This window comes from Homalodisca vitripennis, chromosome 5, assembly GCF_021130785.1.
Source record: "Homalodisca vitripennis isolate AUS2020 chromosome 5, UT_GWSS_2.1, whole genome shotgun sequence".
NCBI lineage: Eukaryota > Metazoa > Arthropoda > Insecta > Hemiptera > Cicadellidae > Homalodisca > Homalodisca vitripennis.
In genome coordinates this window covers 34,800,266-34,815,534 of record NC_060211.1, presented here as the reverse complement: position 1 = coordinate 34,815,534, position 15,269 = coordinate 34,800,266, and the positions used below count along the sequence as shown (strand labels likewise).

General features: G+C 31.9%; 1 protein-coding gene across 2 annotated transcripts in view; it reads right to left on the bottom strand.

Annotated features, from left to right (window-relative positions):
• Positions 1–2,087: 2,087 nt before the first annotated feature.
• Positions 2,088–15,269, bottom strand: part of LOC124361984 — a 35,608-nt gene continuing 22,426 nt past the window's right edge. Inside the window, exons 4-7 of one of the 2 annotated variants that reach the window (XR_006922408.1) lie at positions 12,008–12,156; positions 5,640–5,838; positions 5,253–5,443; positions 2,088–4,260 (exon numbers count right to left, since the gene is read on the bottom strand). Coding sequence is in view for 1 of the 2 variants with exons in the window: in XM_046816103.1 (XP_046672059.1) it covers positions 5,355–5,443; positions 5,640–5,838; positions 12,008–12,156 (437 nt within the window). In the remaining variant the exon portion in view is untranslated. Of the gene's footprint in view, positions 5,444–5,639; positions 5,839–12,007; positions 12,157–15,269 lie in introns of both variants that reach the window. The other variant, XM_046816103.1, reaches the window with a different exon arrangement.

The window sequence follows — 15,269 nt, the reverse complement described above, 5'->3', positions numbered from 1 at the left end:
TTTCGAATCATTCCAGGTAATCGAATCTGGTTAGCTTCTTTAACGTTATGAATGGCATTTTTACTGTAGTTGAAGAAAAGCAAATGGGGATAACACACTCTTGCCCTTATACTACAAGCATATACCCTTATACATATTTATTAATCAGTAAAAAATCAAAATCACTTGAAATCCGAAACCAACAGATGAAACCATTTTTTTTGTTATTGCATCACCATAATTCAATTGTGAAACCTTTAGTAGATTACACCGGGAGTGAATATAAACGACCTCATATTGACCGCAGAAACTTTTTAGTTGTATGATACACTTTTGTCATTGAGACAAAGAGGTAAACTGTTATTTTTAAAGAAATCGTCGGACAACTTCAATAAATTATTATGGCATATTGGAGGGAAATACGAATCTTATAAAAACTATTTCACTTTATGACTTCAGGATTCCAAAACACTGTTCTTTAAACTTAAATCTAAAATGGATCAGGAGATTTGAATAGCATTGAGTGACTATCGATTATCTCAGGACTGTTCATTATGTTGTAGAAAAAGAATACATGAATTTATTGTCCGGTTTTTCAACAGGAAATTACGTGCGAAGCCACAGGTAACTGCTGGTGTGTATATATAAATAAATTTGACTTTTTACAATTTTCCTCATGGTAGCACTTACGGAAAATTCCTACATAACTTCACTGAACATGACACCCAGAGTTCAAAACCACCTCCAGTTTATTTATGTATATATAAACATATATTATATATTCATTACATTTTTATGACTGACAATAGCCTAATTTAATTTCATTAAAGATTGAATCACAAAAGTACTTGTTCCGCTGGGAGTCAACCCTAGCTCGCACACTTGTGGGGCAAACATGCTCCGGGTTTGAGTCGTAGCGAACCAAGTATTTTTTATGGGTCAATCTTTACTGAACTATATGTACTAATAATAACATAATATAAGCTATAAGCTTGTAGAAATAATAACAGTCCCACTAAGAGCCCAAAACAGTTTAAACTTGCTTTGAAAGTTGATGATTATAAATAACGCGACTAAGTTCATTGGCTAGCTTCACACACCATTTCGTACCAATATGACTATCATTAATGAGTCTAGAAAAAAATGTTTTGTCCAAATATAGTTATTTCTCAGGGTTGTCATATTAACTCTTTAATGTCTAATCTCTACCATTAGAGATAAGACAACTCAGGGATAAGGATTTTAAACATAAACTTAATAACTTTCTCTGTAGCTTGTTTTATTCTGTACAAGAATATATTCACAAAGCTTAAGCCATGAATGACTTTTAGTTTTGTTATTCTCTGGTGTAGTAATAATTATGACGTATAAATGTATTTGTGTGAAATATTTTCTGGCAAAATAAAGTTCTTATTCTTAACCCTTCAAGATGCTAGTTTAGCACAGGATTTCCATGATATGATTTAGATTGTTTTTAACTCTTAAAAACTATACTACACTCATGATAGTGGCATAATAATGCCTTGTAAAAAAAATAACACAAAAATTTAGTGTTAAAAAAAAATGAAACGGGTGTTTTGGATCTAAAATAGAAGAATAGATTGATCCCGTCAACTCCTAACAAGCCAACCAGTTAATGTAAGGTGAGGCCAGCTTTTCTACTGACCAGGGACTCCCATGTAAGTGTACACCAAACCAGCGTAGGAATGGGAATCGACTGTGACTCCAAGGCCGAATCTCGTATCTAAGAATAACGCCTTAAACCACCAGGCATCCTAACTTGATGTCTTGGATGTACAGATTGTGCACTTACAATTATGCTGTACTTATTCTTAATCTTGTACTTCTGTCGAGGATTTCTGGTGTGTATCACCGGGTAACGGAACTTTTCCAACAAAGTAGGCTAGTGGGTTAATATTTCAACTGTCACAAAATCTAACTACTTTTTTCCAAATAACCTGGTAGCACTATTTTTATTGTCAACTCCAGAAAAATACATTCTGTAAGTCAAATAGTTTCATCAAATTAATTTATAAATGTCATAAGTAAACACAGTAAATTAATAAAATTTATATATATTTGAAGGAGAGAGGTGAAAAATAATAGAATTTCCCCATAGAAACCTCTTTATTTTTAATTATTAAATGAATGAATATATTTAATATGATTACGCTAAATTTTCATACATTCATCAACTTTACTAAAGTATAAATGATTTTGCTTACATTTATTAAACTAAATAACAATATATTTGTTTTACATTATTGTACTATATTACTGTATACAAAATAATATAATGTACTATAATAAAATATACTACAATAAAAATATATATTTTCTTTAAATCTGACTTATGGATAAACAAGCTGTCAAAAACATGATGTTACAATTTAACTTGGCAATGTTGTTGGTGTGATATCTAAATTTTTTCTGAAAAGAAGATTTATCTACAAAATTGAAATGGCTGGAGTTTCTATTCATTGTTCACAAGGAGATAAAAACAAAAGCACAATACCAGCAGGCTTATAGATCTTCTGTAATACTAATCGGCTTCAATACTTCCAAGTAGTTCAAAGTTTATCAAAAACAGAAAAAACCAGTGTTCATATTCTAATTTTAAAGTTCCCAGAACTCCACTGATTTAATGAAACAAACAAAAAGAACCCAAACCAAGAATAAAAACGTAACCAAAAAAGAATTTTTACAAATAAATACCATAAACAACAAGACTCCAATCAGCTGTATGTAGAATTTTTTAGAATGTTTACATAGAACTAAAAATGTATATAAAAGAAGGAAAAAGAGAATCACCTTAGGTTCAACCCATCTGGTTGCCTTCATTTTAAAATTGATTTGCGATTTCAACATTTCTTAAATTGATCAGATTAGTATTTTGGTTAGGATTTGGCTCTAATGGTAAATTACTCCTAGATTGATGCAATTTTCTAATATACTTTGTGTTAAATCGCATGAGCAGAAATAATCATCAAACTGATAATTGGTCATTATCAGTGATGGTTTTTCCAATATAATCTTTGGGACAGAATTTACACGTTAGTTGATAAATTATGTTACATTTAATAGGATAATCTTTTCCAGTTGTACTACTTTTAAAGACTTGGAATTTATTCACATTTTACAAATGCCACAGCTTGGCTTGTTACAAGAATTGCACAAGTTACATTTGATGTTATTACTTTTGTCTTTGTTTTCATGTAGTGATTTAATTGCTCTAAATTCATTTTCAGATACGTTTTTAATAGTATGTAAGGTATTAGGAAATGAGGAATTTGATAGATTGCAGAAAGGTTTGTTGTTGAATACAAGGATTAACATTTGAATTGATTATGGAGAGTTGAGATAGGTTATTTTTATCAGAAATTGAACTACTACCAGCCCAAAAATGATGTGAAATTGAACTATTATTTTGGTATCCATCAGCTGAATTACAATAGTTTTTAGAATTCGCTTGCAGAGTTGACAGCTTGAGAAGTAACAATTGGAATTTTATAGATATAAATTTCAGTGAGTTTGATATTATGTTAAGGTTATAAATTGCATCTTGATACTTATTTGAAATCTCCAAATGTAGCAGCTTAAGTTGCTGGGCAAGAGTCTTGTATGAATTCAAAACTAGATTAGTTAATTTTTATGGATAAACCTGTAATACTACTGTGAATTTCAAGAGGAAGGCCAGTTAGTGGAAATTTGTGTTGCAGGCCTCAATGGTGTACTTAGAAAAGTGTATAAATGTGCGTATAAGTGTGTGTATAAGTGTGTGTGTGTGTGCGTATGTATATACACTCACAAAATCTTTTACTAAATTAAATGCAATTTTAACATTGTAGCGTCAATATTTTAGAATGTGATTACACTTTGAAACAACGGTTTCAATATTTATAAACTAAGCTCATATAATAAATATATATATATATATTATATGTATGTATGTATAAAACACTTAAACGCCATGTCAGTCATCAGCAATTTTTCATACAGGCCATCTCCAAAATATATTACCTGTGCCATATACAATTTCTTGTTTTTTATAAAATGCCATATCAGTCATATATGACTAACAACTTGTTTTCTACATTTGCATCTCAGTTGTATATTTTGTACTTTAATAACTACTTTTTGAAATTAACTAATGTTATTTACAGCTTACTGTCCACGTGGCTCGATATCATTTCACATCTATTTCATTGTCTGAATCAGATTGACAATGACAGCCCTCAAAGTTGTTATCTGATGGGAAATGTTCAGGATCAGTTTGAGAATCTAGAACAAAAACCTGGTTTGGTTCACTAAATATCAACTTTTGTTTACTTTTCCATCAATGTTTCCAAACGTATTAAACTTATACCGATGTAAACCGTATACAACTAAAAACTGTTTAACCATTTAACTGCCATGCCAGACATATGTCATGCAAGTCTAGTTTTATGAACAACCACCACGTTCGAGTATACTCGTTTTCAGACTATCATCTGTTATTTTGTGTTACTTGGTGTTCTATTACGTTAGAAATGTCTAGAAGATAGCTGTCCAGTTGGGGGTGCAATCTTGTGGACATTACTAAAAATACTAGGACGCAACGTGCTTTGTATCGAGTTCAGGAATGATTACGTTGATATGTTAATAGGTGTTTCCGTTGTTTATTCGTAGGTAGTTGTGTGGTACTGGTAATAATAATTAATTATATTACCATATCAACTCTCAGTAGAAATTATTTGAGATTTTTGTAAACATTGTAATTATTTAGTATATTTAAAACTTTAAATAATGTGTCAAAAGCATATAAAAAATGCTAGTGTCACTAAGCCCGGCACTCGTGTGTCATGGCAAATCCAGGAACGCAGCAGTTAAAGTTTTTATTTGTTCCATATAACCTCTAAAACTAAATTTGGTGTGAGCAGCATTTGTAATGCTGCTTATATGGAAAAACAGTGTCACTCACATAAAACTGACACGGCATACCCAGCAATACTGCTGTTAGACAAATATGATGGATACATTGGCAACTGAAAATGTGAATAATAAACTTTGCGTTTATAGTGATAATATACTTCAAACAAGTCCTTTTTCTATGCAGAATAATGTTTTTATTTAAGTCTTGTGGTGATAAAGTTCAAATCAATTTCAACATAGCCTATATTCTACAGAGATTATAAAGGTTATATATTATTTTTAAAATTCCAGCTCTAGGTAGGAATGTTTAACAATATAATAGAAGATCAAACTGTCCGTCCAACTGTACGAACTAAACATACTGGGTTGTTGGGAAGCCAGAACAGCACTTGGGTAGGTACCAGTAGTCCCGACCTCACTTGAGCAGCTCCAGGTGCTATCAGCTGGCCGGTGATGGGTGGTCACTAAATACCAAGAGCTTCAAATGCACGTAGTATGTCACAGGAAGACGGGAACGCCTGAAGTGTTATTTCTTCAAAGAAATCCAAAAACTCTAAAAAACGTCAAGTAAATTCAATTGAAATATCCTAATTCAACAATTTTATTATATAACTAAAAAGAAATTGAAGTGTCCCTAGAACAAATAGCATTTCGACAATAAATTATGTAACAATAGCTACATTTTTACTACTTAATAACACCATTTTATTCCACTCTTTAACACATCCTAGGTTTTTATTGCTACTGACCATTAGAATCACTCGCATTCTTGTAGGCTTTCCTGATAGGGTCGCAAATAGGACAACGAGGAGAAAGCTTACAGTGTTCCCAATGAAAGAGTATTTGGTTAGAACACAAGCAGTGAGGCTCGGAGCAGGACTTGCCAGCCCGACATGTCGTCATGTGGTTGAATATGTCCATCATTATCGTGCAATATGGCACTGTGCACTGAAACACATACAAGGAATAGTTTACTTCCACCAGCAGAAAATCATAAATCAGGTTACACCCAACGATCATCATAGAGATAAAATATTATTTATACTACTAGTGGAGTGCTCAATTTTTTTCATTTTCTGCGTATTGACCAGTTACATTTTTTGGCTGTTTGCCATTGGAATTACTTAGTTTTGTTAAAATTAGTTTTCTATTGCAATCAGTATCACTAAGGAAACATAAGAAAAATGGTAACATATCGAACAGCTGTTCCAATTCAACATCTCAGTCCAACATCTGTAGCAACGTGAATATCTAATAGAAAAAATCATTCGGACTCGTATTTGTTCGATGTAATGTCTCTATATTTCTTATGAAAGGATTACCAGTCACAAGTCATCTTGCTGTACGGTTTCAATTTTGGCATTATTGCGATGAGTAGTTGCAAACATACACAGTGTTTATTTTCAGCCGACCAACTTGTAGCATCTGCTGTTATTTGGTTAAACATTTGTTTTGAGGTCGTTTGTTTATGAAAAGATGCAGGTTTATTATGATTAATTATTTAGTTGTCACCAAATAAACATATGGAGTGAGTTTTCATTTTTCAACTGAAATGGCATCAATGTTCCGAGGCGGCCGTGATGCAAATGTTTTGCAAGATGAAGACATTGAGGATGCACTGTTTGATTTTGATAGTGATAATGATGATTGACCCTGATTTTGCTAATTCTGAGAAAAAAAGTGTAGTAAGTCATTGTGATTTAGATGACAACGTTAGTGATAGTGTTTTGAGAAGTATACTACAAAAATCTATTAAGAGTAGGCAAAAGCCTAAGCATAGGAGTGGGATGATGCATATATTTTGTAAATAAATCAAGATAGTAAATTTAGTTTTTTTTCTATTTTAATTGTATGTACAGTCGACAAATTATTTTTAGTTTTGTTTTTACTATAATATTCAAAGTGAAAAAGAACTCAAGTAAATTACATAGGCCTAACTATGTTTCAAGTAGCTTGCTTTGTTCAAAAGAGCACATCAACTGATCCACTTCTACCGTTTACCAATGTAATTAGTACTAAATACTTTCATAAGCTAAAATGTGGGTATTTTACTGAATCAAATATGACGTATATACAGTACAATGTACATTTTTATTTTAAAATGACATGTTCCTAAGCCATGAAATTAATTATGTAGGTATTTAGAACACAACTAATACTTATGAGGGGTACTTCCGTACAGTTTTGACTCATAAAAAAATAAAGTAAGTAAGAAAAACTTGAACAAAAAAATATATTGACTGTATTTTAAAAATTACAACAAAAATAAATAATGAATAAAAATATTCTTTAGCATTACTTAACTTTTTACAATAACGGTATGAGGTTCTTCCTTGAAAAAAAAAACATGAGTTTATTACAATTTATTGGTTTATAGTGATATGTGCATAAAAAATGTTGGAATAGGCTATAGGCATATTCATTTGAAATTAATTGAACCTGAAGAGTTAACCCAGTGGTAAACAAATAGACCCCAATAGGTTAATCTCAAATGTAGAAAAGTTATTTTTTTATTTAAAATGGAAAAGTCTGTAGGCAGATTAATAGAAAAAAACAAGATACACACAATAAATTCATCTTAAAAATAAAAAACTTATTTACCAATAAAAAAACCTAAATTGTCAAAACTGCATGCAAGATTGTTAGCAACTTATACAAAGCATACGCTTGTGTTGTATACGCATTATATGCCTAGGTGTAAAAAATTAAGATTAATAATAAATAGTTTGGATACATTTAGTACTATATATTTAATTTATGTACACAGAGGTCTTTATTTGGTCTGTCTTTCCATTATTTAATATCTTTATTATGTAACCAGAAACTATTTTATGATAAAACTGAATGTTCAGAATTCACAATTTACTAAATTTGTTTGTGTAAGACTGCAATGTTTTAAATTTGAAAGACTTTAAAATATAATAATTATGCAATCTTTTTAATTGTTTGATAATATTGGCCGTTTTAATGTAATTACATTGTAATAATATGGATCTATATAAATGCATCTTACTGAAGTAAAAATAAGCAACATATATTATATGCAATATTTAAGTGCTAATAAAATTTCTGTGTATGCCAGGGTATGTATACGGATTTATAAAATATACTTTTCTTATTTCAAATATTTTAACCAGCCAGGCAGGTGATTGGGCTTTAACAGCATAAATGGCTAAGAATGATGACAACTCTTTGTTTTTCCACAATGATTGTTTAGAACTGGAAACATATTTTGAATACAATGATTTTTTTAAAGTAGTAATTCTGTTGATAAACTTAAAATATTCCATTGCAATATCAGAAGTATTTCAAAAAACTTTGACAAACTTTTGATTTATTTAAATGATCTTCATTCTCTAGATATAGTAATATTGACAGAGTGTTGGTTGAGGGGGGTGAGGAGGGGTGGACCATTGACAGGTTTGACTTTGTACTTGCTGATAAGCAGTGTAACAACCGATAAGCAGCGATACTGCATCACAGATTTCTATAAGTGACACATATGGCATAAAACTCTACTTTAATTTTTGTCATAAAACTTTTTGTCTCGTGGCTCTCTACCGTACGTTTGACTGCGACGTTCAACTTTTTTTGGATTATTTAGAACATTATCTTGACAGTTTGAACAGGGACGAAATAATTATCTTGGCTAGAGATTTCAACTTTGACTTGCTAGAAACAAACTCCCCTTATACTGACAGATACTTGAACTGTATAGTAGGTGCTGGTCTCATTCATTGTATAGATAAACCAACAAGGGTAACAAAAACTAGAAAGTCATGCCTGGATCACTTTATTATACGATATAACGACATGAACAACGTACAGGCAGCTGTGTTACAGACTGAGATAACTGATCACTATAGCACTGGTCTTACCATTACTTTTCCTGTTACAACACCATGGGTTATGACAAATACAGCTTCACAGACGACTATAGACTCTGCACTCTTGTCCCGTAATCTTGCTCATATTGACTGGAAGACGATTTTTCAAAACTAAAATATAAACGGTTCTGCATACGACTTTTGTAAAATGGTAGCCTTAGATTACAAATGATCTAATCAAATTAATTCGCAATGGAGATAAATTGAGCAAAAAAATTTAAAAACAGCCTTTTAATATAATTCTTAAAAATAGTTATCGAACGTTAAGGCAATTTATTGCCAATTCTATCAAAACTTCTAAGCGTATTTACTATAGGACTAAATTAAAATGAATACCAAAATAATCCTAAATTGTTTTGGCTGTAATTAATGAATTGGCAGATAAAAAAAATAACAAGGGCTTATTTCCGGTAGAAAGGTATCTGTCTAATGTACCAGTGTTACTCACGATGTATGTAGAGAAGTCACCAACGATTTCAACATGTTTTTTGCTAGTGTTGGACATTACTTGGCAAGTTCAACTAACACTGGGGGTGCATTATCAATGATGCAGATTACGGCGGGGACTCACTGTTCACGCTTCGGACAGTCACTGAACTGGACGTTATCAGACACATTACTGTACTATGTGGCGGGTCCGCTCCTGGTTATGACAGTGTCCCAGCTTCTGCACTCAAAGACAATATTCATATTTTCTCCAAACCTTTTCTACATATTTTAAATCTTAGCTAGGCGTACAGTATATTTCCTGATAGTTTTAAGTTAGCTAAAGTATTCCCACTTCACAAGGCTAGCACATTTACGGAGAAAAATAACTATCGTCCCATTTCATTGTTAAGTGTATCCTCTAAGGTGCTGAAGAAAATCGTCACGAAGAGCAGCTTATGAATTACCTTCAACACAACCACATTTTAGCGGAGTGTCAATATGGGTTTAGGGCTGATAAAAACATTTCAGACATTCACTTTGATGTAAACAAATAAATTTATCATACTTTATCAGATGATATGAGGAGCTTTTTAATTTTCCTTCACCTAAAGAGAGCATTTGATAGTGTAGATAGAAATAAATTCATTTACAAATTATCAGCTATAGGTGTAATGGGTAATGCTCTTGCATGGTTTAGGAGCTACTTTGCGGACAGATGGCAGTTTGTGTCTGTCTGCGGTGTGAATGGTGATGAGCTTCCTGTGGTTTATGGTGTAGTTTAAGGAAGTACACTGGGTCCTATATTATTTTTTTATACATTAACAACATTTCAAAACAGCAGATTCATGGTAAACTATTTTTTTTTTTTTTTTTTTTTTTTTTTTTTTTTTTTTGCTGACGACACGCTAATTATTATCAAAGGTAAATCTTGGCAGGATGTTCAAAATAAATCTTTAATTGACCTCATGACAATTAAAAAATGGATGGACCAAAATGTTTTATCACTTAACGTTTCAAAAACTAAATTTAGACGGTTTCTCTTACATCAAACTCAGATTACAACTTACATGACAATCATTCATAATTGTAATAATCACTATAACAATATCTGTGCCTGTAATACAATCGAGAAAGTATCATCATACAAATATTTGGGTGTGTTTTGATTCTTGAATGAAATGAATAGATCACATTAATTTTTAAAAAATAAGCAAGAAAGTATATATTTGCTTTTCAGCAGTTAATGGCATTTTGAGTTTTGATGAAACTACAATTGTTTATTCTGCTTATGTGTAGTCCCTTTCTTCTTATGGCATTCTAGCATGGGGGGGGGGTGCTTTTCCTTCACATATTAAAAGTTTAGATATAGCTCATAAATCTATTCTAAAAACCGGTTTTGAGAACTGTAGACAATATCCCTCTGATTTATTGTTTCAAGAAACAGGAATTATGCCAATTACAAAATTGTTATGAAGTCTTATTTATTCATATTTACAAACATTTCAGGTCAATTTTTTTTTAAATCCCACATTTTTATAACACAAGATATGCAAATATAGTCGGAATTAACACTATTCACCAACACACAAACCATTTGCGACAGCAAACAGTTTTATCTAGCACATATTTTATATTGAAATTATTCGAATAGTTTTAGAAATTTCAAGCTGTTCGATTCTCCCTCTCTTGAGGTTTTTAAGAAAAATGTCAAGGAGTTTTTGATTCTCTTAAGCAGTGAGAGGGCCCAGTATCTTATCTCTGTTGACTACAGACGGACTTAGACTATCTGACAACTGACTGACAGGATTGTCCCACCTCCTCTTCTCTTCAAACTAAAGATAGAAAAATCTGTTTACATAAGTAATTATCCTATTTTTTAAAATTTTTGTTCACTCAATATTTTTATTTGTTTTTGTCTACTATCTCTACAATATTGCTAATTATCAGAATTCCTAAGTCATATCCATAAGTTATTCTGCTTCAGATAACTTCCTCCAATTAAACAATTTATAAAATTAATCTACACACTGCTCAAGATAAAGTTTTGATCTCAACAATTTCAACTTAAGTCTACGCACAGGCCATTAAGGACCATGTAGGCTCTTATCCCATATTATTTTAAATTATTCAGAAATTATGTAGCAAATTTAATGCCGGTTTTACTATGTATGTCTGTACATAAATAATTTATCTCCGTATTTTATTACATGGATTTATTTCTTGTGATATAAGACTTTTTTTAATTATTTTGAAGTGTATTACTAGAATACTTTTGTATATTTTGCATTAATTAGATATCCAAATGCTACATTTGTTGTCATTTTCAATATAAAGATTTACATCTGTATTTCATTTTTTTGTGTGGAAATAAACGTGATTTGAAAAGATAATATTATCATCATACCTACCATGCCTCATTATTTACCTGAGTCTCTGGCAATTGACAGTCGATTACATGGAGAAGCAGCACCAACTGTTGTTGTATATTATCATCATACCTACCATGCCTCATTATTTACCTGAGTCTCTGACAATTGACAGTCGATTACATGGAGAAGCAGCACCAACTGTTGTTGTATATTATCATCATACCTACCATGCCTCATTATTTACCTGAGTCTCTGGCAATTGACAGTCGATTGCATGGAGAAGCAGCACCAACTGTTCTTGTATATTATCATCATACCTACCATGCCTCATTATTTACCTGAGTCTCTGACAATTGACAGTCTATTACATGGAGAAGCAGCACCAACTGTTGTTGTATATTATCATCATACCTACCATGCCTCATTATTTACCTGAGTCTCTGACAATTGACAGTCGATTACATGGAGAAGCAGCACCAACTGTTGTTGTATCAGTTTCTCATTCTCATCGGGGATGAGTTGGTCTTCATCCAAGTTCTCCGACTGTGGCTGAGCGTGGTCATCCTCGATGGGGGTTATATCTGGTCATTTGTATTTTCAACAACATAACACACATTTAGTTCAATTTCATATATTATTATTATTCTTAGAAAGAAAACTAAAGCTTTTACAACTTTGTAATGTTGCTGAATGTTGACGTTTAAAAGATATGAGACCATTATTTTAATGAAAAGCTATTAGCCAAAAAACACAACAATTTACGGCAGCAAAAATAGATCTTAGTATGTGTCTAAAATCAAAAGCCACAACATTGTAGAAGGGCCTTTCATGATCTAGAACAGCTAAACAACATGTCTTAGCATTTAACCATAAACTTTATTTACATGTCACAAACAAAAATCATGCTTACTGCAAACTTCTTTCTGTACCAATTTTTTCTAAAAATACAATATGGAAAATCTGCAAGTAATCTTTACTGATAAAGATTTTTTATCATGTAGATATTTGTTGTAGAATGCAATAACAATGTTAAAACAAACTCAACAACTTTATGAGAAAAAATATTATCTTGATACAACTTTTTGGGAGAGTTTTCTCTCTAGTTACAGAAATCACTATTAGGCCTAATTAAAACTTGAACAAATACTCCTGTAATTTATGAACCACATTTAGCAGTGTGTGAAGCGCATTACTGATGCACTTACAAAAAGCTGTGTATTGCACTGAAGTGCATAATTGATATGATTCAGGATTTTTGAATAAAAAATAATTTATTGGCAAGATATTTGGATGATATCCGTACTAATGTATTCAGGAAGTTATTAACAATATATATATATATACAGGGTGTATATTATGTCTGGAAACACCCAAAATATATCCTTTAATAATTTAAATATAAATTTGAAACCTCTTACAATCGTGATAGAGATTGGGCATCTACTTTTTGGAACAATGTTTTGTTATGTCACATCCAACGGGGACGTCCTGCTGAGGGTATCGTGAATATTCTTAATGGAAGCCTATACCTTGTGATACATAATTTTAAAGGTAATAGCTTACTGAATTGAATGCCACAAACCGCATCTCAAAGGAATTATTCTATCAGAAAATAGAGCAATTTTTAGTATTGAAAATTTACTGATGTTCAACAAATGTAATTTTAACATGGTTCTTGCCACAAAATGTGTTACACTAATTTTTTTAGCATTTTTTTAAATGTTCAATTAAAATAAAATAAACAATTTATTTTTAAGCTGGTTTCATTAGTACAAATTTACCAGTTTTTTATTACAATGAATAAAGCTTATGAGTCACTTTCTCTGATTACTTATGAATCTGTACTTGGTGTTTTCCAGTCAGCAGGAAGGTTTAAAGAGACAAAGGTCACTAGCCTATGAGAAACATTATTGTGTTATTAATCATCTGGTCTACAGGTTTCAGTTTGTTGAGCATGGAGCTTTCACTAGACAGGTCTAAGCTTTGGGAAATTACAAATGGACAAAGGTCATATCATTCCTGTCGAGTTAATCAGTGTCTCTGAAGCATTGCTGTCAACAAGTTATCTAATTACAGTAGTTCAGTTTTTATTTGGCATTTTAATGGAATTGTCTGAAAGAGAACGAATTACTCTGTTGATGATGCGAGGATATGGCGATCGTCAAAGATCTTATCGGGAAGTTTGTAATTTGTTTAATGACACTTTCCAGAAAGGAATCCCATAAGTGTTTCAACAATATCAAAAACTATTGAGCGTTTTTGAAATGACAGGGAGTGTACGTAATCGGCCCAAAGTCGGGTAGGATACAATCTGCAACAGATGAAGAACATGCACTAGATGTTTTGCAAAACATTTATTGAAGACCCACATACATCGCTCAGAAAAGCTGCACAGCAACATTGATATGCACCCTATGTCTGTGAGTAAGATTTTGAAAATTAATAAATACAAACCATTTAAAGTTCATTTAGTCCAACAGTTAAGTGAGGATAATTAACGACAGAAGAGTTGAGTTTTGTGAAACTTGTGATGCGCAAATGTGATGACAATAGAGATTTTCTGACCAACATACTATTTTCTGATGAGGCAACTTTTTTCCTAAATGGCAATGTTAACAGGCACAATTGCCGTTACTGGCTAGTTGAAAACCCACATTGGATTACCGAGTCCCATTCACAGCAACCACAAAAACTGAGAACGTATGGTGTGGAATTTTAGGTAACAAAATTGTTGGACCCTTTTTCATCAATGGAAATTTAAATGCCGAACTTTACTACAATATGCTCCAAAATGAAATAATCCCAGCTATTCAAATTGCATCAGGAGAATACTTTGATAATGTATGGTTTCAGCAGGATGGTGCTCCACCCCATTATGGGAGACAGGTAAGAGAGTATTTGGATTTAAGGTTTCCTCATAAATGGATTGGCCGAAGAGGAGAAATCTAATGGCCTCCAAGATCTCCGGATTTGTCACCAATCGATTATTTCCTATGGGGTCATTTAAATCCAATGTTTATAGAAGAAAGACTCATAATTTGGAAGACCTAAGAAAAACAGGATTATAGAGGAGATTGCTTTGATAACTGAAGAAATGTTAGGCAACTCTGTCGAATCATTTTACACAAGATTGGCTCATTGTCAAAACGTAGAAGGAACACAGTTCGAAACAATTGCTTTGACACCAAATGCAGGTAAAACGTTTGTTGTAAGACTTTTCTAACAGCATACATTATTTTTTATTTGTAATAAGAAATCAATAACATAAGTATTTCCATAATTGTACTGTAATAAAAACTGGCAAAATTTGTGCTAATAGAACCAGCATAAAATTAAACTTTTGTTTTATTTAATTGAACATTTAAAAAAATGCTAAAAAATTAGTGTAACACATTTTGTGGCAAGAACCATGTTAAAATTACATTGTTGAACATCAGTAAATTTTCAATACTAAAAAAATGCTCTATTTTCTGATAGAATAATTCCCTTGAGATGTGGTTTGTGGCATTCAATTCGGTAAGCTATTACCTTTTAAAATTATGTATCACAAGGTATAGGCTTCCATTAAGAATATTCACGATACCCTCGGCAGGACGTCCCCCGTTGGTGTGACATAACAAAACATTGTTCCAAAAAGTAGATGCCCAATCTCTATCACGATTGTAAGAGGTTTTCAAATTTATATTTTTTAAAT